This window comes from Gallus gallus, chromosome 2, assembly GCF_016699485.2.
Source record: "Gallus gallus isolate bGalGal1 chromosome 2, bGalGal1.mat.broiler.GRCg7b, whole genome shotgun sequence".
Classification (NCBI taxonomy): domain Eukaryota; kingdom Metazoa; phylum Chordata; class Aves; order Galliformes; family Phasianidae; genus Gallus; species Gallus gallus.
In genome coordinates, this window is record NC_052533.1 from 85431707 (window position 1) to 85459301 (window position 27595).

At 39.2% G+C, this 27595-nt stretch overlaps 2 protein-coding genes across 5 annotated transcripts in view; both read right to left on the reverse strand.

Annotated features, from left to right (window-relative positions):
* CLPTM1L (CLPTM1 like) overlaps positions 1-3351 on the reverse strand; it is a 29318-nt gene extending 25967 nt beyond the window's left edge. The window contains 3 exon segments of the mRNA NM_001395958.1: positions 348-537; positions 2844-2944; positions 3146-3351. Of these exon segments, the coding sequence (NP_001382887.1) occupies positions 348-537; positions 2844-2944; positions 3146-3310 (456 nt within the window). The 5' untranslated portion in view covers positions 3311-3351.
* Positions 3352-5816: 2465 nt separating this feature from the next.
* Positions 5817-27595, reverse strand: part of LPCAT1 (lysophosphatidylcholine acyltransferase 1) — a 59296-nt gene continuing 37517 nt past the window's right edge. The window contains exons 11-16 of one of the 4 annotated variants that reach the window (XR_006936417.1): positions 24447-24600; positions 23192-23290; positions 19681-19819; positions 14922-15133; positions 9293-9491; positions 5817-6060 (exon numbers count right to left, since the gene is read on the reverse strand). Coding sequence is in view for 3 of the 4 variants with exons in the window: in XM_419059.7 (XP_419059.4) it covers positions 14949-15133; positions 19681-19819; positions 23192-23290; positions 24447-24600 (577 nt within the window). In the remaining variant the exon portion in view is untranslated. Of the gene's footprint in view, positions 15134-19680; positions 19820-23191; positions 23291-24446; positions 24601-27595 lie in introns of all 4 variants that reach the window. The other 3 variants (XM_419059.7, XM_004935171.4, XM_025147778.3) reach the window with 3 other exon arrangements.

The following is a 27595-nucleotide window of genomic DNA, read 5'->3' on the forward strand; positions in this document are numbered from 1 at the left end:
TTCACTATCCAAAGCAGCATCATTTTATTACAGAAGAATACACTATTTCTACCAAAAGCAACGAACCCTTAAAAAATATTAAGTAGGGAAATATTTTAATAGCAGCCAGTGTAACATTGGGCTCTATATTTACTGGGTTAAACGGCCTACTTTTAGTGTATGAGAGGACGATTGAGAAGAAGGGTGGGAGGTTGTTTGCCCCTCCCCCCCCCCCCACCTTGTTTTTTTTTAAACATCCCCATCATTCTATAGATGCAAGCATAGCAGATGCTGACACTACAAGCATCTACAAAAGAAATGCATTTTCTTTTCCCACTTGTCCTCCTACAAGTGGAAAATCCACCTACCTGTGTGGTTGACTCTCCAGTGAGCAAATTAATCTCTTCTGGTTTAGGGACCATGTACGTGGTCAGAGGGCTTACTATATGCACCTGCTTACCATCATGCCAAGGCAAAACGCCTGCATGATGAAGAAAGATATATGCATATAATGTGCCATTATTTCGAGTTTTCTTTGGTACAGAGACATTCACTGTCCTAAAATACAAAATGAGGACATTATGAGATGACACGTTGAAATATTAAGTTGTTACAGATAGCGATCGCTGAAAATGTTAGCACGTTCTGAAAGCAAGCAAGAAAATGCACCCCTCATTAACATGTCCTAAAGAGCCATAGCTGGGTGGAATCAACTCATACTCCGGTATGTTACCACAGTGTCTTACTATTATCTCAAGATACTTAACTCTTTGTCCAGCATATCCTTCCTTATCTTAGACAACAGGACCGCATTATCAGTATTGATGTTTTCCATCAATGTTGCATTGTCCAATGTCCATTGTCCAATTGCCAATATGATGCATTGCCAAAATTAAGCTAGGATTTGTAGAGAATAACCTTCCAGATGCTGAGTATGATCAGAGATTGCATGCATGATAAAAAAAAAGTAAAAAAAAAAATTGGGAAAAAAAAAAAAACAAAGCCAAGCACTTTACCTTCTCGGCTACAGTGTGCTGAGCAAAGAACTATGTAGAGCCTCAAGCACCATGAATTCACCCTCCCTGCATTTGCTAAGAAAGCATCCTTACCATTTTGCTTTTTTTCCTTCTAGATACTTTCACTGGCATAGCAAGACTGTTAGTGAAACAGTTCTACTTTAAAATCTGCCACAGATTAAGATTAATGTGACCTAAATCACAGGAGTTCCCATTTTTTTTTATTATAAAAAAGGCAGAATGAGAAAGAACTAGAATAAATCTTTGTCAAGAGAGTGAAAAACAAGACAACTGCTTTAAATGACAAAACTGTGGCAGCAAATATAAAGCATAAAAGCAGTTCTAATTGTTATACATGCCTCTTTATAATTAAAGAGCGCACTCAGAAGTTTATCTAAGGACAAGGTCTTAGTACTAACATCTCTTCAAAAGATCTTGAAACCCTAAAGTACGAGAAAAGTTTCACTTTTATGATTATTAGCACTGAAACGGTTATATATGAGCTTGTTTTTACAGCACAAGGGAAGATAACACTGTCTGACTTCCAGGTTCCATTCAGAGTCTGAAGTCACAGCTGTTAAGAAAAAAAAAATCGTGTAGATGGTAGGCCATGTATATGTTCTTAGAGGAAAGTCTCAAGCATTTCCAGGCACACTGACACAGGATTTTCACAATGGAAAGCCATTTTTACTATCAATGCTATCAGCACGCTACTGCAAAACATTTGTTTGTATAGCTAAAAAAAAAGTACACTGATGCAAATTAACCAATGTTGAAATGATACAGCATAACTAGTAAGGTATTTGGAGCGGGATCTGAAAATTACTGCAGACAATTCAGTACAGTGTTTGGGGTCTAAAATCTATCCGAGAGAAACAAGCACTTCTATATTTGCTAGCAAAGCTTTGTTTAGAGAGGATTTCTTTCTTGCAACCCTGAGATATTCAATGTGGAGCTTCTGGAGTGGATCCAGAGGAGGGCCACTAAGATGATCAAAGGGCTGGAGCAACTCTACCATGAAGACAGACCAAGAGAGCTGAGGCTGTTTAGCCTAGAGAAGGCTCAGGGGAGACCTGCTACTGACCTTCCAATACTTAAAGGAAGCTTATATACAGGAAGGAAATCAACTTTTTATATGGGTAGATAGTGACAGAGCAAGGAAGAAGGATTTTAAACTGAAAGGGGGAAGATTTAGATTAGATGCCAGGGAGAAATTTTTTTACTGAGAGGGTGGTGAAGTACAGGAACAGGTTGCCCAGAGAAGCTGTGGTGTCCCATCCTTGGAAGTGCTCAAGGCCAGGTTGGATGGGGCCCTGGGCAGCCTGAGCTGGTGGGTGGTAGCCCTGCCCACGGCACAGGTTTGGAACTAGATGATCTTTGAAGTCTCCTTCAACCCAAGCCATTCTATGATGAATGTAATAAACCTAAGAGCCCTCTTATTAGCTCTACATGAACTCACTGTACCAAATCCAGTAAGGCAGGACTGTGCTGACATTCATGAAACACTTTAAGAACTTCTAATTAAGGGAAAAAAAAAATACTTTTAAATACTTTTTTTTTAAACCTATAGCAGCACTTTGTCCTCAGCTCCAAAGCTGATGTCCAATTCACATCTTCCCTGTCTCAGCACTGCCTCTATAGTTTGCACTTTATGAATACAAGTGCAGACCAAACAGACCACACAGCATGCAAGAATAGCCTCAATCCAAATCCGAAGAATATGAGAACAACTCAATTCTTCCAAGATTACCATTATGAACAGTCAACCCACTTATTTCATACACATTCCCATACATGTGTTATTTAGGCTACAAACTGCAAAAAACAGGTCACGCTTCTAAGACCTACCTTTCAAATTTCGACTCAATATCAAAATCCTCCACGTTCAAAACCAGATCTATATTACTCTCAGCACCGATGTTTGACCGCGTGGTAGTATAGACGCTCAACTGAAATGGAAAAGACAGCAGAGGGGAATGACGGTATAGAAGCATTAGCTCACCCACCGGTACTCTCAGAGTGGAGACCTGTACTAAAGCAACTCCACTACTTCTCCGAGTGTCCGAGCACGGCCGGTACGCTCCTCACCACCCGCTCTCCCCTGACACCGCTGCGCTCAGGTTGGGGCCCAGCCCGGCCCCACTACTCACCTGCAGCTTGGGCCGCCGCGCCAGGTAGGGCCAGACACAGGCGGCCGCGCCGCCCGACGGGCAAGGCCGCGTGTAGACGATGCCGTACATGACCCAGCACGTGTGCGCCACGTACACGGCGAACACCCCCACCGCCAGACTGGTGAACGAGCTGCGGCTCAGCATGACGGCCACCTCCGCCGCCGCCTCCGCCGCCCGCGCATCCCCCGCTCCCTGCTCACAGCCTCCCCGCCCGACTCTCCGTCACTTCCGGCGGAAGCGGCCGCCACACTTCCGGTCGCGCCCCGTCGCCTAGCAACTGAATTGGGGTGGGGCTGGAAGCGGTGTGAATATAGGAGCCGGGAGGGGCGGGCGGCGGCAGTGGGCGGGCTGCGATTTCGTTCTGTCAGGGGAGGTCCCAAGCAGGGGGAAAGGGGAGGAGGGAGGAGAAGCCGCCGTGGCACTGTGCGCTCAGCCGGGGAGCTGTAAAGCGACCGTAGGTCACGCTGGAAGTTAATACGGGGTCAGGAAGGCAGGACAGACATAGTATAACAATTTATAGGAAGTCAGGGAAGGAAGAGGAGCAAGAAAAGCAAGCAGTTCCCCAGCTCCCAGCAGATAGATTTTTCCATGCATTAAGGGAAGGAACATGGTTTCAAAGGGACAACAGAAAAAGCCGTGTTCAGGACTCCAGCAAACAACCAGTCCATCTCAACACTGAAGAGCGCTGTGAAACAGCATCCTCACAGAGCTAGGACAGGTCTTCTAGGCCCTGCATGCAGGGTTAAGGAAGTGTTTCTTGTGATCCTCACCTATCTGTTTGGTTACGTGGGCACATGCTTCAAACACACCTCAGCTTAGAGCCCCAAGCAGCAACCCATGGTCACAGAGGTCACTATGCCCCAGCAGCGAGGAGGGATGGCACGGCAGGGAACATCCTTCAGGAGGACTGGAACAAAGCAACAGCCAGTAGGGTAGGCAGCAAGGACACACCTAAGTCCATTACTGGAGGAAGCACAGTGCTTGGAAAGAGAGTGAAGATGGTTATCAAACGTGCTTTAGACAGTGCTGCTGCCTTCTTTTCCTTAAGAAAATCATAGAATCACAGAATCACCGAGGTTGGAAAAGACCTCCAAGATCATCCAGTCCAACTGTCCACCTACCACCAATATTTCCTCACTAAACCATGTCCCTTACTACAACATCTACAGGTTTCTTGAACACCCTGGCATAACTTGAGGCCATTCCCTCTAGCTAGTTACATGGCAGCGAGTAAGAGGAGAAGGATGGGAAAATATAGGTGGGAAAGAAGAGGGCCTACAGCTCATGTTCCTCCAGCAGCATTGCCTGAAAAACAGCTGCAAGGGCTGGTTACAGCCCCCAGGCCCAAGCAGCTCACCCCTGAACCAAGAGGTCAAGCAGCAGGACAGCTGCACAGGAGCAAGAACAGGGGGCAGGGAAAACCAGCGGTAAAACCAGGTGTTGTCTGGTGGGCAACAGGGCAGGGGAGTCAGAGCTCCCAGGGAGCCTTCACCCAAAAGAAGTCTTGCATGCATCTTGTGCATTTACAGATCTGTCATATTCTAACAATGACTATCCCTTCCATTGTGTAATCAGTGTTTCCCATTCCTGTAGCATGCTCTGGAACTAATTAAAAAAAAAAAATTATAATCTACTTAAAGATGATTTGAATCAATACATTATTTGCATTTCAGAGCAGAAGATAAAGGAAATATATTAAGTTTAGAAATGGTGTTGAAGTTTTTCTCAATTAAGTACACGTGCAGCATTGCTGCATGACTGGCAGGATTTCACTGAAAGAAAAAAGTAACTTTGTATAAAAAAAATCTAATTTACAATATTTGATCTTTTTCCTTACCTAAGCTTTTGCTGTCATTCACAGAAGTTTACTTTTTCATGCAAACCACTGCGTTACTAAGCTGACTCAAAAGAGTCATTACTCAAAACCTACATACACACCATAAATTGAAATTGGTGACTAATTTTAAGAACTATCACAACAAGTTTCCACCTGAAATCTTTGCATTATGAAGAATGTGTCACTACCGTTAAACTTCACCACTGTTTTACTCATTCTTAAAAATGTTCATGTTAATTCACCTTCTATCCGCTGGGCCTCACTGTAACTTTTTCCTCCTGCTAGGCACTTCTCACGTGTAATAAACGAAGCATCACATCATGTCTTGACTGTTTCCTGGGTAATTCAAATTAGCTACTTTTGTCTAACTAAGATATAATTGTTCTCCAGGCCTACAGAGGCCCGTTTTTTCATCTTTCAGTGTTCTTACTTAAGGACATAGGACAGAATCAGATTCAACATACCTGTCATCCATGGGGTGGGGTTGGGTTAGAGGGGAAAACAACCAACCAACGACACACAAAAACCACCAGTGAAACCAAGTTACACACATCCAACTCTACAGAATGACCAACAAACCCACCCACTGCACCAAAAAACCTTAAGCCCCTCCTGTATTCCATACTCCCAGGTCTCCTGCACACACACACGCACACAGAGCCACATCAATCATGGCATACATCAGTAATGTGCATCTAAACATGTATGAACTTGGTTTTACTCACACTCATGACTGTGTCCTTTACCTTATTATAAACCTTGTTGTATATCACAAACGTGCGTAAGAAAAAATAATCCAAAGGAAACAGAACATTTTCTCCTTCATTTTTAATTTGGCTTCACGATGAAAATTCAATTTACAAGCCAGTAATAAGGAAAACGTCCAGTCGGGCAGAACGGGCCATGACTGTACACTGCACATCAACACTTGGAGTGTATCATTTGGTTCCCTTCCAGTAAATCACACGACTTACAGCATAGGTGAAGCTTCTACGTCATTGCTGTTTCGCTCAGTTAGTTCATCACACACCATAGTCCGTTTCAACCTACCAGACAACTAGCAAGAAAAAAAGAACGCTCAAGTTGAGGTATTTCCTTTAAGAATTTACTGATAGCGGTATTTCAGAGGTAATGTTAAACCATATCATTTTAAACATTGAAAAATGTACAAAACCAAGTTCATTTTTAGAAAATATCATCCCTAGTCTTCCATGCATATTAATAAAAAATATAAAAATCAAACTCGTTGCACTGAAGCTATACCTCACATCCTGCAAAAAGTGTTTGCATTTCTGGACCCACAAATTACAATTATCTTTAGTACATGACTTACTTTTGCTTCTCAGTTACGAAGTATAGTCAGTTCAGTGCAAGGACAGTCTATGTACACATACCTTCGGAGCCATAGGAGGGAAATATACAGCACAAAAATGCAATCAGGTTATTATTATATATTGTTACAGATTTACACTGCGTATCCAAGGGCTATAAGAAAAAGCTTGCAGCCAATATGCACATTGAAAGAGAGCAAGTCTGCTTGAGCAGCCTCAAAGTCAACAGAAGTTGTACCACTGATGGAACAAGCACCTTCTACCTTGCAAGCAAGTTCCTACAAAACAAAACTTCCTGCTCTATCAGCACAGGTTTTCAACTAAAAGCATCCTCATCATGGCAGTGTCTAACTTGAATTCAGTAATGGGAAGAGAAAACGTGATCACTTAAAGAGTAAACTTTGGTGTTTTTTGTTTGTTTGTTTGTTTTTACCTTTGCATTTAAATTCTCAAGTGTGTTCAGAAACACAGCAATTACTTGTAAAAATGTCCTCAATGCAAGTCTAACAATAATTCAAGAGATGAAGAACTTTATTTTCTGAATTACTTCTCAGCTTTTTGCTACTGAACTTTATTCTTCCAAACAGCAACAACAACAAAAAGAAAAAAGATGAACTTGTACCTACGATCAAATTAGAAACATCCTGCACACCTGGATAGATGTAGGGAATTACAAAAAGGCTTAGAAAGTGGTCCCACTGAACAGATGCCAGGTATTTTCATTACAGTGCTGGGACACTGAAGTTATATAGCACAGAATAAAAGGTTAGCAGATGCTTAGTCTTGGTCCTCCTCCAGGATACAAAATCTATCACTTCTAAAGAGATTCACTTCGGACTTCTATTTCTAACATTAGTGGTTTACACAGAGCTCTTAATACCCGTAGAGCAATTACAGAAAACAATATAAACAAATCACTAACACAAACTATATAGACAAGCAGCTGCAATTGATTTGCTTTTTGTCTAAGTATATACAATTGCTAAGGAGAGATGTTTATTTTAAGGGATCATAATCCACCTTCCTAAAAATACAATTTCACTTTTAGATGTTTACTTAAAAACTGCTTTTGTAGTCTGGAAAGTACAATAGTGGCTAAACTAAATTCTCTTTCAGAAATATAAGAAATATTTAGCTTAAACTTTACTATAAAAGAAAACATAGGACAAAAATATATACTTAGGGCATACAAGATTTTAAAAGTTTATTTCTTCAGCGTTTAAACTACAAAATTGTCTTCATGCCGGGTAGCAAATAAAAGACATGTATTTGGGCTTTCCCCATACACATTCATAGAAATAAACTATCAGATGAATTTCATTTCCAGTACCATGGTAGGATGAAAAGTGTCTGAGTTTCAGCTTTCTTCAATATCCATGAGGAGAACTGGTTTACTGACATATTTATACATACTGCATTCTAAACTTGGAATTAAACAGACACACACTAAGAGAGACAAAGTCAGAAGTCAATCCAAACGAAGATGTCACTGTATTGTATTTCTGAATCTAATTTCTTAATGTTGATAGAAACACTTAAGCATCTCAAACACAAACTTGCTGTCACCTGGATACACTTGCAGTGGTTGAAGAGCGAGAAAGGAAAAGGCAGACACAAGGTAAAGCAGTACTGGGGGCCTTAGTTTTGGGTAGCGTTACAAGAATACAGCTTTAATGTTCACCTGCACCTTACTGGCCAGTAAAAGCAGTCTGTGAACGTCTTTTAAGATTAAGAGCAGTGAGGTCTCCCTCAGACTGCAGCCGACCTACGAAGAACAAGACAGCACAGTTGACAGCTAGAGATACAGGGACATAAATCACCAGCCCAAGAGATGGAAAATATCCTTCTTTACTACGGGAAAGGCCAACCGTACAGTGAGAGCTTTCCTGCTACGCCAGCCTTAATGACTTTACTACTTTCTGGTTCAGGAGCACAAGTTCAGCCTGATTTTCCTAGAACGTATTCTTTGGCTCTGGAATGGCACTCTCAAGTAACACCTACTCATAATGTCAAAACAGAATATTACAGAAGTTGTTATGACTTCTCTTGCTTCTTTTTTAGTCGGAATGAAAAAACTGAAGCTTAACGCTACACTCACAGAATATTGTACAACACCCTTCTCAAGATCTCCAATCTAACCTCCAGTGAGCCGGGCTGTTCACACAGCCCCGTGTAAACATCTGCTCAGAATCAAGAAGCATAACAAATATATTAATAATAAAAGACCAAAAAAAGCACTCACCCTCTCCAAATTAATAGAACCAACACCCTCCCCCTTCCCAAATTAACTGAAAGGAATAACTTTCATGCAATCTGTACTGAAGCAATTCTGTTTTAGCTCCACTGTTATGGACCTCTTCACTGGTTACAGAGATTAGCTTGTGCAGGAAAACTATACTATGCCACCTAGCAAAAGAACACAGAATGAGCAGACTCTGCCATTATGTAAATAGCAAAATTATTTTGTCTGAAGAGCCTGAAATGCAATCTACACAGTCAGCTGTTGCAAAAGGTCTCACTGTTTTTCACAGGAATGGTGAACCCTCCATTTAAAAGTCTTTTAAACCTGCTTTCTCAATATCACCCTCTCTTATTTAGTCCCATTACATATGATGAAGCACATCACAACATCTGGGGGAAAAAGAAGCTATCTTCTACAAAACAACACACTCCTCCACTCATAAAACATAATAATTAATATCTTGAAATAAACCTGAGAGGTTTCCTAGAGAAAGGAGCTGTCTTAACTTGACCAATACGAGATGAAATACTTACAGATGCAAATCCAGGCACGTTCTCTTTGCTGCTGTATTCTCTGCAGTTATACCTCAGCATTAAATCATTTATGCCCATTTGGATCAGAGTGTTAGTGACTAACTTGTATACCCAGTTCACTGCCTTAGATATAGCACTGAGTGACTGATCTTGTTCCTTTGAGAAGGTGCTGGAGGATTTTACCTTTAAGATTGTCTTTCAAGGTTCCCATCACAGAGCACTTTTTTCTGGTCTTCATAAGAAAAAGAGGGAGAATCACTTAAACACTGCTGGCTGTGCTGCTAGCAACTTGGACACAACTTAGAAGAGGCTGTAGTACCTTCAGGACATCATGCTTTGACTGAAGAATGGCTGACTTAATTGCTAGCTGCATGAACATGTCCTGGAAAGCAAAATTACCCAGATGATTATTTCAGGCTTCTGCTCATCTATGAGCCAGACCTTGAGGTTTCACTTGACTGACTGACTGAACAAAAGCACAGATTATTAATTCTTACATTTGCTTTCAAACTGTTGAAGTTATTCTTCCTATTTTATGAACGAGCTGAAGTTCAGAGACCTGAAAACTAAAAAATCATCTGCAGGCCTTTGTTCACAGAGAACTTCTGTGTTTCACTGAGTCTAGGAGCCAAAGTTAAGTTTGGCCAATGCAAACATAGCCAACATATTTGTAACAACTGGGCTTAATTACAGAACACTCCTGAAAGCGCTGCTAGAAAAAAAAAAAGGTTTCAGATCAAGCAGAATGCAGTAATTGAACGTAAAGGAAAATTAATCTGACTTGATCAGAAGTTTTTTGTTTGTTTTTAAATCCAAAATACATTTCCTTCCTAGTTTGAGACCCAAATAGATGCAAAGCTGTGCTTACATAGTTCCTGAGATCATAAGATGTATAAGTAGATGCTACTCAGGTCTGCAGCTTTTATTCTTTAAATACTTTCTTGTATGGGAACTGTTGAATCACGGCCTGAACCTCTGATTGACCACCTGAGGCGAGCGCTGAGTCAGCTGCAGGGGCACAGGTGAATGCAATTTCACCTGAGTGACCGGAAGTGGAGCCAGGCTCCACCCCTCCTGGACCCCATTTAAGGGCTGACTCCCAAGGAGGAAGGATCTCTAGCTGGAGATCCTTCCTCTTGGAGCCCTTCCATGAGCCCAGGACATGGGTAAGATCTTCATTTTATTTCTCCTTTGTAATGCAATCATCTCTCTGGTCCAATACCTGTATACCTGTTTGCCATACAATTTTTTTTTTTAAATCAAAATACTGGTTTTGGAGGAGCAGCGAGCAGAATTGTTAACATGAAAAGCTGTACTTACCACATAATAAAATAATATAGGAAATTTTGTTTAATGATAAAATGCAGCCTGATAAAGGAATGTAGAAATTAAATAAAGATATCTTCAGAAAATTTATCGAATTATACAAGTGTTAAAGTATAACAACCCCTTTTCCAGAAAAGCTTTACTGAATATTATGAAGAAAAACATTTTCCAAGCATCCCAATGCTTTAACTAGCTAACAGGTCTATGCAGTTTGCTTGAAAATATTAATAAACAGCTATGTGCAGAACAACTAATTACTTCCTGTGGCTTTCCCTCCTAAGAGATTGCATCACTTCCTTAATGCATGCATCTCCTTTTCAAGTAAGCTTCATGACCTAAGGTTTTAAACCTTCAAATGAGGATTAGCAAACCCCACAGACCCCACACAGGGGCCTGGTTACTTTTTCCTCCTACTAAGAGGATTCTAGCTCCATCGAAATACACATTGAAATACGTAGTGTAGAATTAAGTCTACAACTAATTTCTCCTTTAGGATCACACATTTAAATGTAAATTTTTTAATGTATCAACTTACCTTTTAAATGTATCTACTTACTGCACTCATGAAAAATCTGTAATAGAACTCTGCCTTTCTGTGGTAGAGATGGTGGTTTAAATATGCTTTGTACCTCCTAAATTTGTTTCTATTTATAGTTGTGGGTTTTTTCTTTTTAAATTATAATTGAACCAACAAATGAAGCAATAAAAACCAAAACACTTTTTAGATATCTTGGATTTCATTGTTTTCTGTGTTAAGTACACTCAAAGCACATAGCATACTTCCTCAACCATAGCAGAATAACAAAGCCTTGACTGAGCATCTCTCACATACAGTACATAGAAATTCAGACTGATGCAAGAGATCTGCTGGCAAGGGATGGCAGTATTTCACAAAAGCAGCAAAATGCACATCAGACAAGTGCCATGTCTTCACACCTCTGCTTTTTTTTGGTGAAGGATCACTTATCAAATTCTTGCCAAAGACACTGATGTTAAATTTTCAGGAAAGCATACATTTGTAAAATCCATAACACTTCAGTTGAAAGCACTTACATGTTATAGTCTGGTGAATGGGAAAGGAAGGGAAGCTTTCACTTCTACCCTTGTAGTTCAGCAAGCCACTGACAGTGTCATGACCCAGCTGCTCCACCTTTAGGCACCTTTTGTGTGGAACTACTAAAACATTTAATTGGTGAGTTTGATGGCCAAATCGCAGGGAACAGTGTTGCAGTAATGCAATGGACTGCAGGTCTCAACCCACAAAGTCTGAGTTTATCCCCTGTACTGAAGTGGATAACCTTGAATACTCTAGATGCTGAAATCCCCTGGATACTCAGTTTTTAATGACATTATCTGAAGTCTAACAATGTTTTCATGCAGACTGATCAGGACTTCATATCTTAGTCATCTTATTTCTCTACCTCGATCAATCTCACAAAAGCAGGAATAAATACAAGTCATGATAGAAGCTGGTTGCTTGCTCACCAAGTTTTTTCAACAGCAGCTCTGGCTAGAGACCATTGATGCACACAGTTCTCAGTGCATCTTCACCATCCAATGTCGTATTTGTTGAAGGGCCATCTATCACAGGCTGCAGCACCCTTTAAACCCAAACACTCTGCAACAGCTTAGCTGCACTCATATGCAGTTATTACATTTGCCACAACTGGAAATATCTCCCTCAGCAGAGAGGAGAGACAAAATTAACTCTTTGCCTTTTTAGAACCCCAAGCACCATACACCGAAAGTAGACGTGCTCATATTTAGACAGCTTCAGTCAGCTTGCTTTGTTTTTTTCCCCCCACAGATGTAGAACTATTTATTTACTTTTTCCTGGAGCTTCTCTCACTGAGGTTGGCCATGGGATACTAAACTTTCCTTCTTTTCAGAAAAGTGTCAGGGAACCCTGTCTCATCCCCCACATTCTGAAGTTCTACAGTTCCCAAGTTCACATAACAAAGCAGAAGATAACTATCTTAGAGACAACCAGCTTAAGCCAAGCACAGTTCAAATCTCACAGAGGGCATGTGATATGCTCAGACTCTACAGCTCATCTACCTTGCCTTAAATACTGACTAAAATACACAATATATATTCACAGAAAATAGTCCTCAGGAGATCTATCCCTACAACCTTGGGGTTATATAATCAACAAAATCAACAGTGTCTTTGCTTTCTGTTCCATTTTCAAAACCTCCAGTTAAAGGCTTCTCATCCCACCTAGAATACCCACTCCACATCTTAACTAGAAGTACTGTAAGACAGTTTTCCTAATGTTTATCCTATCTTTTAAATGAATACCCCCCATTTCTACCATGAACATGGAGTAAAGATTATTCTGATCTTCCTTTTTGCAGGTTTTTCCATATATGAAGACTGGTTTCATATCTGCCTCTAAGTCACCCTCCCTGGATTAAATAAAGATGTTGAAAGAATCATTGGAAATTTTCTTTCCCTCAGTCTCCATCCAGCCACTCCTCATCTTTCTCAAGTGCCCCAAAACAGACAGATGCTTTATGTAACGCCTTATCAATTCTTGGTAACACAAATACCACCACCCTTCTCACAGGCTGCAAGCGTTTATGCACTATGATGAACATCTTTTCTGCAGCAATCAGTTAACTACGTTGAGTTAGTAATGCTCAACACCATCCCTGTCTCAAGGTCTTTTACGCAGTTATCCCCAACTCCCACTGTGGACCTGACAACTCCCATTTAAGTGTAGTTCCTCATGTCTTAATTTCAAGTTGTATCTATGACTTCTCATGATCAGTTTCAGTTTAAATCTTGCCTGCCAACCTGTGGCACTCCTGCCAGCCTGGCATGCATTATCTAGGTAAATAAAAAGTTTGATTACTATCTCAAAATGAAGATGTACCTCCGCATATCCTAAAAAAAACATTATTTCTTACATTTTGTTTTCCTATACGTATTTTATTAAAGCCAGTTTCAATTTGGAAACTTCCCACAGACAGTTAAGGATTTCTAAGGACACATTCCAATACCCTAAAATGGGCTTAAAAAAAAAAAACGACAAAAAAGCTCCTATTTAAAAAGAAAGAATAAAAGCATTTGGTATAAACAGACTTCCTTCTGCTGAAATTCCACCCTCCAAATCTAGTTTTGCATTAACATGTGAAAATCAAGTCTCAGTGACAGTTTTCCAGTTATAAAATCCTCATATTCTAGTGCAGCCTGCAGAATTAGTCACATAAATGATTTGAAAATAGATGTAGTTTTTGTTTGGAAGGAGAGCTGCCACCACAGATCTTTTGCGACATCGTTCTCCTTCCTACTCCTTGAGGCCTTTGGCTCATTTCCTCATCAGTGGAGTTATGTGGTTTTACACTAATTTTAATTTCTCTGAGACCTTCATTGGTAATTAAGGCATCTGGCTTTACAAAAGGAAATATAAGAAACATTAGTACTAAATGTTTTTTTTTCTTCCACCAATTCTAAACTTCTAATTCTAAATTTTAGGTTTCATATATATAATACACAATATATCTAATGTTGCTATAGAGATTTAACTGGCATTCCTTGTTCCACACCTTGTTGCTAACTTCTGGAGTAACTGCAACCTTTTCAAATTTGTGTTCATACAATTAAGTTTCTCTAGTATGTTCCATGACAAGTCATCTGTATGTACAGACTTGCCACAAAAGAAACCCTGATTCCTGATAAAGCTGATTGTGTAAACATCTGCCATATAAATATTGGGTAGATATGAGTTGATTATAAGAGAAAAGCACAGTTTTGTCATCTCTTTGCAAACAGCATGTGGCATGTCAGTTTGGGAAAAAAAAAAATCATGTTTAATTATATCTGGAAGATTACAGTAGAAAGTGCTGAAAGTAGAAAGGGGCAAAAGGACAAGGAGCCTTTCCTTTTCATTCTACCATGGAATAGACTGAAAGAGAAGCAATTTTGTCATCCAACAATAAAAAAAACAGAAATAATCCTCATCAAGTTTTTGCATGACTGTTTCGGAACCGTTCACTGGAACTAAAACAAAAAGGGGCCAAAATGCGTTTGCCTTGCTCAATGGCATAATCCCACTGAAAACTACACTGACTATGCAAATATGAACAGCAAAATTTGGCCCCAAATAAACATCCCCATAACTAGGGAAAACACTAATCACCAAAGTGCACTTAACACCATAGTAACTACAGTTTCTTTATACATGCACAATTTGTGCGACACTTTGTACATGAAACTAGCCAGTGGAATATAAATAAAGAGTGCTGCTTCCTTTTAAATATGAACATTAATAATGAAGCACATTCACATTTTTGCCTTTCAAAGTCCTTTTGGAAAAAAAAATAAAAATACCTTCCCCAAGTAACCTGGAACATATTGTTAAATATAGCACATACGAATCAAAGAACGGTATTAAGGTAGAAGAACTTCCACACACAAAATTGGTATTTGCTATATAATTGGAGTGACTTATGAAAAATCCAAGAAAAGATAATCCTCTCACCAGGAGAGGAAGATAACAGTTGTAGTGTTAGTTCCATTTCTTCTGCAGGGGCTTGTTTTTATCTTCAGCATTTTCAGGGCTGAAGTCAGTACAGATACCATTTGGAGCAGAAAGAGATGAAGTCTCCAATCCACTCTCAGCTACCATCTGATCAGGATAGAGATAGTCTTCTGCAAAGTGTGGCTGCAATTCAGCAAATCTGTAGAAGTCATCTAAAAAAAATAATGTTACACAGAATCAGTTCTCTGAAATTTGAGTACTTACAGGATAAAAATCACATGACGACTTTGGAGAAAATAGCAGCAGTTAACATAACATAACACTATTTCCACGGCTTGTTTGAGGTTCTCAGCAGTTTACCACATCCCCAGAACTAAGATGCCACAAAGGGTTATCTTAAAACATTTCAAAGCTGAACTTAGCTTGTATGGGGAAGGGAAAAACAGGCTCAGATTTGCATTAAAAATGTATGAGGACATGCCCCGACATAGCATCTCACTGTTCACTGGGGGAAGGGAGGAAGCCCTCCAGCTGAGGAACAAAGAATAGCATGAGCAATCACTTCTTGAAATCTGGAAAGTCTCTTGCAAGCGTGCCCTTTAAAATACTTTGCCTTGTTAATTCTCTTCAACCTAAATGCAGCTATAATTGCTGCCTCCCACTTCCAAGATCTCAGCATTCCAAAGCTCTTAATATTTTAGAGAACGATATCGTGAGAAGATGATTTATTCAGTTCTCAATTAAAACATCTATATTTCCATAATATCAGGTTTTGTATATTTATAAATAATAATAGAAAGAGCAAGATTCACTCCCTCTGGAAGTAGAGGTGATTCCTTACTGCCGAGAGTTTTTGTATTTAAAGTCCAGCATTGAAGCCGTGTCAGTCTGCCTTTATGACCGTTCACTCAGACATCATTTAAACAAAAGATACTGCAGAGGAGCCAAGTCACAAGAAGCTATTTTATAATGTAAACTGACACTGGAGGAAGCCGGATGTGAACGCTGTCACTAAATCATCCTGTCACCTACAGCATGTGGCAGACAGCCCACCCAAATTCACTGGAAGAGCTTGTGACCACACAACACTGTGAGCTGCTTCCAGTGCAGATGACAACCGAAGTAACCTTTAGGAGGAGCGAAGCCCAGTTTCTCCTGGTGCTACAGGGCTGCTGTGAAAGCAAGAATCTGTCGAGCTTCCCCTCTCCACCATCCTTCTGTTTGAGTCAGCATATTTTTTCAGTACAACAAAAGGCAAGTGAATGTTGCTTGGTTCAAAGGAGCACCAAATTTGTAGCTCAATACTGTTGCAAAGAGATAGGTGAGGAGAATGCAATAAACATAACTTCATCCTTCTGCAAACAGAAGCATGTAGCTTTTATTTACAACTTGTACGGATATAAAGTACTTTGGATTTTGTTAATTCAGCAAAAGCTGATGATATTCAGAACATCAGAACTAACAGTAAATCCATATTGGAAAACCTGTATGTACCACACAGGCTGATGTCTCACATTAATGATATTGAAGTCATCGAGGGGGAGGGATCTTAAATGTCTGAAAATGCATACAGCAGAGATTTTTCTTTTGATGGCATTCACAGTGCAACTTTTCTTTGTGGCAGTACCAGAAACACTTGAGTGCCAACCAATTTGTTAGATTCGAAGCATTTAAGCACACTTCTGTCTGCAGGAGGCTCAGGGGAGACCTTATCACTCTCTGCAACAACCTGAAAGGAGGTTGTGGCGAGGTGACGGTTGGCCTCTTCTCCCCCATAACTAGCAATAGAACTAGAGGGAATTGCTTCAAGCTGTACCAGGGTACGTTCAGGTTGGACATCAGGAAAAATTTCTTCTCCAAAAGAGTGGTCAGATACTGGAATGGGCTACCCAGAGAGGTGGTTGAGTCACTCACTGTTCCTGGAGGTGTTCAAGAAATGTTTAGATGTTGTACTGAGAGATGTGGTTTAGTGAAGAAATATTGGAGATAGGTGGATTGTTGGACTGGATGATCTTGGAGAGCTCTTCCAATCTTGGTGATTCTATGATTTGGTGAATCCAACTATACATACGTACACACATATACATGTATTCTGGAACATGCTGTTTCAAACACATGAACATCAAAAAACGATAACAAAAAAATAGACTTCTGGAGGGAAAAGGTCATCCAGACAGTTAGCCCAGCTAAAGTAAGACAAATATGAAAATTTAACCAACAGTACTAAACATAACACTTCTTGCAGGGAAAAGATTAGCATATTTCCTGTATTTACCATTCTAGGTAATTCTTCGTAAAAGCTACTGCACCTCTTCAGAAAATTAATGCAGAAAAACCCTGGAAGCACTCGTTGAGACAACTACAACAGTAATATCCAAATCAGCATCCTGACAATTCTGTCATGATCTATCCCTCAGTGTTTCAATCAGTGCCACATCAAAATGTGAAACTTCATTCCAGGGAGGACTGTGTTGAACAGTACCTTATTTCTGACACATTTTGGTTCTTGCTGGAACAGATCTTGAAAGTAATATTTTTAAAACCATCACAGCAGAGCCCAAATAAAAGCTTTTGGGATTCCATGTGCATCACTACCCAGAAACATGAGACAAGATGATCTGGGAAAATCCTACACCTATCCAAGCATTACTTCTAACTGTAGGTCTCATTTTGAAACTTAAGCTTAAAGCATCAACTAGAGGAAGAGGTCACCTTAATCACTGGCTTGGGAAAAAAAATACTTTCCACAATAACTATAAGGAAAGAGATGAAGAGGGACAAAAACGAAGCCAGAGTGAAGTAAACTATCTATACTTTCACATTAAGTTCACACTGCGTGACATGAAATTCAAATCAAAGGTTTTTCTCCTGCCTTTATGATACAACCCTACTACTTAATGTTCCTGATGCAAGCTGCACGTTCACAAAACTCCTCTAGTTCCACTCCCTTCACCAACCCCTCGTACTCTTGCAGAAGATACAAACATTTTCTTTCTTGTAAATTGTCTGGACAATGCCTTCAGAAGGAGTATAATTTACAAGTTTTCTCCATCTCCTTCTTTACTTATTATGTGCAACAGATCACATGTAAAGATGAGCATTCTCATGCAAGGCAAGATATCAAATATTTACAGGAAAAAAAAATTTCAAGACAAATACAATACCAAAAGTTTACCGTCATCTTTCAATTCTTTACCACAATAGGATTATTCTTACTATTCTTACAATAGACAATTCTTACTAATAAGCTTTCAGATAAGTTAGAAACTCTGGGTAATGTTTCTCAGCATTTTTCTCAGAAAAAGACCCAAGCAAAATTTTGAGTGATATACACACCATCCTACTCTGTGTAGCCTCACAGCAGACTACTCTTGAATGCAAGAAAAAAAAAATAGCTCTGACTCTCACTAAATGCTCCAATGGTCACTGTTGTGGGTCAGTGGTCTAGATTTTCTTGTGATGTAAACAGACTGTGATCTCTCAGGGGCACTGCAGATTTAAGAGCAACTGGATACTGTCAAAGAATGACATTAAATATGAATTCCTTGATAACTCACACAAACTGGTTTCATTACACTTGTTTCAAATTTAGCTTTTCCTCAAATAATTAGATGTGCCAAAATTAGAGTTCTGCTGAGATAAAATGCTTAGATTCTCTGCTGTTATTTTTGGTGATAGTGAGGGGAAAAAAGTTGAGTCACCATCTGAATGAGCTGGAAGACTACAAGGAGTGACAGGCAGCAAAAGGGCAATAGCATAGGATGTATGTGGAAATGCTGGGGAGATGACAGATGAGAAGTACAGAGAGAAAAGGAGTAGTACAGTGGGAATCAAGGAGGCAAGAGATAAGAGAAAAAAGAGGAGATAAAGCAATGATAGTCATTTCCGTGAGTCTAAATAAATAGCACTGTAGTTGAAGTATTGCATGCATCCCATATTTCAAACACGGGAAATACTAATGTAGAAACTGATTTACTAATATTGATGTTTCAATTAACATTTTTACAAATCAAATGCACACTAATCATCTGGATGGAAAACCATTAGAACAATGCCATATCATAAAACACTTCTATTTGAGATATGCGCTACACCTGCTATCAACAACTTATACTTGAATGATGCAACTAAGTTTAGAACTTTACTTTGTAATAGATGGAGAATCTGAAGCAATACACAAGTACTTTGAGACTCTCAGCATAATCTATTCACCTAGATCTCTCAAATCGAAAAAAAATACAACTTTCTTGCCTCCATATCACCTGATTTACAAATTACATATTCAGCCTGTTCAATACCTCCTCACTTTCTCCGCATGCATGACTTACTTACAAACAGACTGAAAAATGATTGGAGCAGAAAACCTTATGTTTTCCTATATACTGGGAGGAGAGAAATAACGAGGAACATTTAAAAGACAACAACAGGACAGAGCTAAGATTATTTTCTTAAACTTACATATTCACATGCACTGAAGTCACAGAAGACACTAAAAGAACTAGTATAGGCATTACCTGACAATGTAGAAGGAGAAAAAAAACACTCTGAAAATGTGAACATAACACTTGATAAAAACAGATGAAACTCAAATTTTTTTTTTTTTTTGAATCTCAGTTTACTGTCTGGAGTGCTTTTTGGATTATAAAATCGAGTCGACTAAAAAGACAAAAGTCAAATTAAAATGTAACAGGTTTGTATATCAACACTAATTCAGGCAATTTTAATATTATGACAGTTTAGATCCACTTTACACACTTACCATATGTAATTTTTCCTTTCTCTTCTTCATCTACAGCTCTAAAAAGATGTGTAACGTTAATCTGTGACACACCCATGGCAGTCTTCAGAATCTGAGCTAAATCTTCTTCTGTTATAGTACCGTTTTCTGACTGGTATAGCTGTAAAACAAGACAGAAAGATAAGCCATTCCAAAGCTGAATACAGCCCCCTGTGAATACTGTAGTTCACCCATGTACACTTACAAAGTTAAGTTTATTATGTCCAGGAAAAGAATATGCTTAAATGCCTAAACACTGGAATTTCAGTGATATTTTACAGATAACACAGATAAACGCTAACACGTTTTGCAGATACACAACTATGAATAAGCATCAGTTCATTGAGTTAGGCTTCCAAACTCCAAGAAAGCCTGCGGAAACAGAAGATATACTTAGCTGGCCCAAGAATAAACTATTTCCCACTTGCTTAAATATAAAACTAAAGAATCCCTTGCTTAACGTTCAACTGATTAGATATCCACCTTGGCTATAGATTGCTATCTACAAATGGAGCTGTATTAATCAGAACAATGCCACTCCAAACAGTGACGAACCTATGCTTTTCTGAAAATACTTCCTCAATTATCTAGAGGAGAATGTTTCTTTCAAAGTCCTGAAGCAGAGTTTGCTCACAAGTTAACATTACTACATACAAATGGTAATTAAAAATTACCGTTCATACCCTCATTCTATCCTTTACATGTACAGTGCTCTCCCCTGAAAAAAATAACCTGAGTATTTCATAGTATCTATACCAAACTTCACTACATTTTACAAAATACCTCATTTTGCTTGTTCAATACAAACAAAAGCTTAAGACATCCTCAACTAATTTTGAAGCATGACACGGCTGCAAATACTGAGCTATGTTAAAAAAAAAAGGATGCTTTAGAAACTTTTAGTTTCTTTACAGTCACTAGGAATGTGGGATCTTCATCAAGACAGCACATCACAATGGAACAAAAACCAATGAAGTTACATGGAAATCAACATTCATGCTCAAGTCAATACTCTTGCCTTTTCTTCCCTACCATTCAACTTGCATGCTGTTTCACAGGAAGTAAGGACAAGACAAAAGTTGTTTAATTGCTATATTTTCCTAGATCAATTACTGAGAAGGTGATATTTGGTAAAGCTCACAATTGCCACATTGGCAAGATTTACACCACTCTTTCACTTTCTTAACAATTAGAAACGGAGGATGCCCAGCACTTACACTGGAGCGATGCTCTTAGAATTGGGGCTTACGGCAACCAACTCTATTTTTAATTGCCTACCACTTTAGGGGTTACTGAGTCACCAGAGACCTATTTTTCAGCTTCTTATCATAGAATCGCTAAAGTTGGAAAAGACCCACAGGATCACCCAGTCCAACCATTCACCCATCACCAATGGTTCTCACTAACCCATTTCCCTCAACACAACATCCAAACGTTCTTTGAACACCACCAGGCTCGGTGACTCCACCACCTCTCTGGGCAGCCCATTCCAGTGCCCTACCACCCTTTCAGAGAAGTAGTATTTCCTAACGTCCAGCCTGAATCTTCCCTGGCGCAGCTTGAAGCCATTCCCTCTAGTCCTATCACTAGTCACACAAGAGAAGAGACCGATCCTGAGCTCACTGCAACCTGCCTTCAGGTAGTTATAGAGAGCAATAAGGTCTCCCCTGAGCCTCCTCTTCTTTAGACTGAACAATCCCAGCTCCTTCAGCCGCTCCTCATAAGGCCTGTGCTCCAGACTCCTCACCAGCTTTGTGGCCCTCCTCTGGACAGCTCCAGGGCCTCAATGTCCTTCTCACAGCGAGGGGCTCAGAACTGGACACAGTACTTGAGGTGCAGCCTCACCAGTGCTGAGTACAGGGGGACAATTACTTCCCTGTTCCTGCTGGCCATATACTGAACAGTCCCACTTTGAATATTTGCTCAGCTATGTAAAACGCTGCACTTTATCCCTAAAAATAAATGACAACCAAACATGACTGAAATACTGTCCAAAAGCCACATTCAAGTTTTCACAGTAAACAGAGCATTGAAGCTTGTTCATTTTAGTAAGAGGACACAGATCACCAGACATTGCATGACCATTTCCATATGCCTCTACATTAATAAAATACAATAAGCAAGGGCAGAGATCTGTTTTTGCCTCACAAGTAGCATTAAGCTATCCCCTTTAACAGCTGTTGATTTGTAGGAAATAAATACTGTTGCAACTTCATCCTTTGTCATATTTGTTAAACACTGGCAAAAGGGTGATAGGTAGACACTAAGCATTCATAGGAGCCTCATTTCTTTAGCAAAACACAGTTAAGTATAGATGTTTGCTGAAGAACCTGAGAATAGCTACACTCGAAATAAGGCTGCTGTGTAATACTACACAATTTTAAGTTCTGAAGTCTATGCGTTCACCAGTGATGACAGGATCAAATGTTAACATTTTCCTGTTTTGGTAGCACTGAGTACATAAGTCCCCATAAGTTCAAGGCAATCAGAAAAAAATAATCTAAAATGCAGCAAAGTTTGGAATAGCAATATTAATGACATCAGCTAAAAAGTAAGAAATTTCAGTGTCAGACAAATCCACCGGGACGGCAAACATTAAGCTTTGCTTCTGTTGGTTTCCCAAAAAGCTTGCATTAACTATCAATGCTGATGCTAAAACAAACCACTGAGGCTAGAACAAGATCAGGAAGACTTCTGGGAAGTCTAAAATCTAGGCAAATACTTCAGGACATGAAGAACTGAAAGACTGAAAAAGAAACATTGCAAAGATTAAGAAGGAAAAATGAATCTTTTCAAGCTAAAGAGGTGGGGAGCTCTCTCTACTAACACATAGAACTGCGAGTTTTGATTTTTTTTTCTTAATTGACAAGAAAGATTTGATTTAAACATTTTACAAGCAGTAAGAATAACTCATTAGCCATTAGTTTAGAGTAATCAATACAAAAGACTCTGGCTCTATACTCAGTGCATTGAAAAAATGCCCTTAAAAGATGCACCATGGTAAGTTTAAGTTGGATATCAGAAAACATTTCTTTACGGAAAGGGTTATTGAGCACTGGAAAAGGCTCCCCAGGGAGGTGGTTGAGTCACCACCCCTGGATGTGTTTAAAAACTGTTTGGATGTGGTGCTCAGGGACACGATTTAGCAGAGGGTTATGAGAGTTAGGGTAGTATGGTTAGGCTGTGGTTGGACTTGATGATCTTTAAGGTCTTTTCCGACCTGAGCAATTCTGTGATTCTACAAAAGACTTTACGAGCTCCATATAACAATGCCACTCTACAAACTCCCATCATTTTACATAACAAAATTGAAGTTCACTCCCTTTTAATATATTCACCTTATCTTCCTTTCAGTTAATGCTAATTACATTTTAAATCAAGCATTTAAAAGGCATTTGGAAAAAAAGTTTCTGTTAAAAATTTAATGGAAGTAATAATCATTTCTAAAAATAAAATTTAAGTAAACTATTTATAGGAAGAAAATACCACTTACCTGAAATGCCAGTTGGATTGTTTCCAGAGTTTTGGATGGCTTACAGACAACTGATAGAGCAATGACAAATTCTCGAACATCAATTATGCCATCTTCATTCTGTGAAAGAAATTCTCTAAATATGACAACTTGTCTCAGAACTTCCAAAAATAACAGCTAACAATTAATACGCAGAATATTTAGCAAGATACATTGTTGTATGTAATTCACTGCAAAAACTGAAAAGCACTTCAAAGGCGCTTTTCAGAGTTCCACTCGGAAGTTCTATTCAAATACTCATGAAAGACAGGGCCACTATTGTTAGGCTTTACTTGCACATCTAATGTTTTTACGTTTACTTATTTGGGTTGGAACTAAAATTAGAGAACCAGAAGTCAAACTAGTCTGATTTAAGTCCTGAATACATTATTTCTGCTCTTTGGTCTAGGATACTGCTGTGGACACATCTATCAATCTCCTGGTGCAAACAGCATCTCATGATTTAAAAGATAATGATAATTTTTCTCAATCCCATCTGATGAGGAGAGGAAAAAACACTGGCTCATGTGCCAAGTTCCTCAGTCCTTCAAGCTTTCAGATATTTTGGAAGAAGATTTTTTTTTTTTTTTTTTTTAAACAACCAATATCCACTGCATACAGTTGCAACAAGCAGCAGTTATGGCTTGGCCTGAACTTTTTTTTTTAAATCTAGAAACAAAATCAGTTTTGTCCAACTGATACTCCTTTTACTTTCTATTTGAATGACAGCTTCACTTATTTGATGATAGGGATCCCCTACCTTGCTGAAAAGGGTGAAATGTCTATAGCTTATAGCTCTCTACAACTACCTGAAAGGAGGTTGTGGTGAGGTGAGGGTCAGCCTCTTATCCCACATCTCTAGTGACTGAACTAGAGGGGAGTGGCTTCAAATTGCCCCAGGGAAGGTTCAGGTTGGATATTAGGAAAAGTTTCTTCTCTGAAAGAGTGGGCAGATGCTGAAATGGGCTACCCAGGGAGGTGGTTGGGTCATCATCCCTGGAGATGTTCAAGAAACGTTTAGATGTTGTATTAAGGGTCATGGTTTAGTGGGGAAATATTGGTGGTAGGTGTACAGCCGAACTAGATGATCTTAAAGGTCTTTTCCAACTTTGGTGATTCTAGGACTGTAAAGTGCTTAAGCAATGCCCTGAATTAGACTTCAGTGAATTCAACAAGAAAATTATGCTAGAACAGAGTTTATAAGTAACCATTTTTAAGTATACTTATTGTTTCTTACCTCATCAAAAAGGGCAAACATACTTTCTAACGTGTGAGAAACTGGAAATTCCAAATATGCTGAAAATTGTTTAAGACCAGCCTTCTCTTTTTTCATTTTCATAGCACGTGTAGCATATTTATCAAGATCATCCTCAAGTGTTTCTGGTTTCAGCCTAGAAAGCACATTATTTTCGTACATTTTAAAAATAAACCTAACTTCAGAATACAGATATCAATATACTGAATGAAGCAATGATAATGGTATAAAGCACTACAAAATCCAGAACCAGGATTACCAACCAGCTTTATTCTGTAATGTATTCCTAACGTCCTGAAGCTGCCATGAGTTCTTGAACTACGTTAGAAGTTATTGAAATGTTTTAGGAATTCTGATGAGAAACTTGTGTCCTCTTCCTTGATTAAAGCTATATGTACAAGCAGTCCAACATGTGCAAGAAAAAACAAGAGTCTAGAACTAGCTAGTATCAAATACCAAGCATGGAGAAGTAGGTAGGATTTAGGTCACCTGAGCATGGCCGCATTGACAGTAACATAAACCAATTACGATTCCAAATTTACTAATGTCACTAAACAGGAAAGACTTGGTGAATCTTGTCTAAAAGGAATCTGAGATTACATAATGGCGATTATACTGTTAATCCTGTTTGTCAGCCCTCATTCAGTTTGTAGTTCAACACCATTATGAGGCTACCCATCAAACAAGGCTATAGCAGTTAATACTGCTACAGAAATTACCTCATTCCTTCTGATTGCAAAACCAGATTTTGACCAGTGACAGAACAGGTTTCTAAGGCAAATATCTGCTGCATGGATTTGTTTGTTTTATGTTGGTTTCTTTATTTCCCTAAATCAAACCTTTTGCTTTTGCTTTGTTAAAAATAAATTTTACTATGAAAATAATAAATATTGGAAGTTCTGCACATACATGTGGAAAATAAATTCCCTGCCTAACAAAACATCAACCAATTCGTCACCAGCAAGTTTACTCTGAACTGGTTTGAAGGAACATGGGCACTCCACCTTCTCAATCTGAAGACAAAAAAGCCAGTAACAGTACTCTTCTGCAGTTAACTGTTCTGCTACTTGCTCCTGCAGGCAAGTGAAGGCAATTATTTATGCAAGATCACAATTGTCTCTGTACTGCAGCTGGACCTTCTCAGCAGCCTCCTGTCAGTGATGAGACTTGGATCAAATATTTAACTAATACCAACGTACCTAAGCTTTGGAAAATAGCTAAAAGCACTCTGAGTAGGAAGAATATCTGATACCTGAGCCTCCAGCCTTTAGGGCTTACTGAAGTGACTGAGCAACTCTTTCCAAAGCCTATACTTTTAAACAAAAAACAGAACTACTATACTCTGCTATCTGCCATTACCTAGCCTAACTTGCAAAAACTGTACTAACAACTCCACCATCATATTTCTGAATTATAAGACTTAGCTATGTACCAATTCTTTCAAAGCCCACAGCCCCTACAAAACATTCACATGTTCCCTCCACACTTGAAGGAAAGCACCTCTCATAACTTTTGTTTCTAGGCAGTACAAAGGGAGCAAACATTCATTTTCCATGATCTAGTGAAAAAGGAGCAAGAACAAATATCAAAGGAATCCATGAAGGGCTAGAGATGCATACAGATCTCAGCTTCTAACATGCAGCATTACACATAAAACCAGTCCATAGATAATACATCTTCACTGTAGTAGCTGAAATGGATTTTAACTGCAGAACAACGCCAGCTGGCATCTGAATACTCCCTTGAGATAATCCATCTCTGACACAGAATATGCAATCTAACATCTGTCTCTAAACCAGAGAGATTTGATTTGGAATAAAGTCACTCAAAATTCACTTTCTGGAAATGAGTAAACACTTGATTGGTGACTAGTATTAGAGACTTGATGGGATCTCCTGTTCACCAAACAGTGAACTGTTCAGTAGCCTGAAAAGCTAAAGTTAGAAGAGTAAAATCTTGTATTGAAAACAGTTGTGATTTGCCACAAATCTATTAGATGTTTCGTGGTTTGAGATTATAAACACAGAAAAATGTGAGCCAATCTCAAAAACTTCTGCTTTCAGCTTTAGTATGAATACATCGTATTTCCTGGAATCCAAAGTAAGTGCATTCCTTCTATCCCTTTCAGAATCAGAAGGTAACTGGAGTATGTGGATGACCATGACAAATAATGCTGAATTCTTTCAAAGCCAAGTATTCCAAATCCTACAACAGACTGTAGTTCCAAACTGAAATTGTTTTGGATGTCTCAATTCCTTTAAATTTTTTACTTTTTATAGACACATAAAATATCTTGAGTTAGAAGGGACTCACACTGAGTCAAACTCCTGGCTCTACACTGGACCACCCAAATATAAAACCGTATGTCTGAGACCACTGTCTAGATGTTTCTTGAACTCCAGCAGCTTGGGGTTGTGACCACTGCCCTGGAGAGCCTGATCCAGTGCCCAACCACCCTCTTAGTAAAGAATCTTTTACCCCAGTGGAAGCTATAAAACCTAGAAGGCCAACAGTGAACGTCTCTGCTCATGAAACCATCTGTTTGCAGGGTCTAGGCTTTATGGGACATAACATTATTTGCTACTGTGGTATTTTGCTGCATTCTGTAAGCCAACCTCTAAAGATGGAAAGGACTGCTTCAGGATGAACAGCTATGAACATTTAATCCTCCAGAGCAGAGCTGACAAGGAAAACCAGATCCCTGAAGGTAGGATACTTTCAGCACAATTACCACTGTTCTTACTGAGGGAAATGTCTAATCTCTTTAAAGTCAGTTTTAGTTGCATTTGATCATCTGAAAACAGACTCTTTCCTCACATGCTGGAAGCCTGACAAAAAGCTTTTAAGTGTCTCCTAGAGCTGGAAGCCTCCTAAGAGCATCCGGATGTTGTAGCTAACTACTGGAAACTTCAAGCTCAGAAATATGCCCTATGCCAAATAAGCAGCACATTCAGTTTTCTATCTGCTGATGAACTTCCGTGCAAGTTCTTGTTGTTATAGTGAAAGATTACTCAACAGCTGCAAAACTGACCTGATCTCATGAGGCAGGGTCTATCATAGTCGGTATTCACTACATCAAGCCTAATCTCTGATCGCCTCCTGTAATGGACAGTTCTGTTTTTACAGTGAAT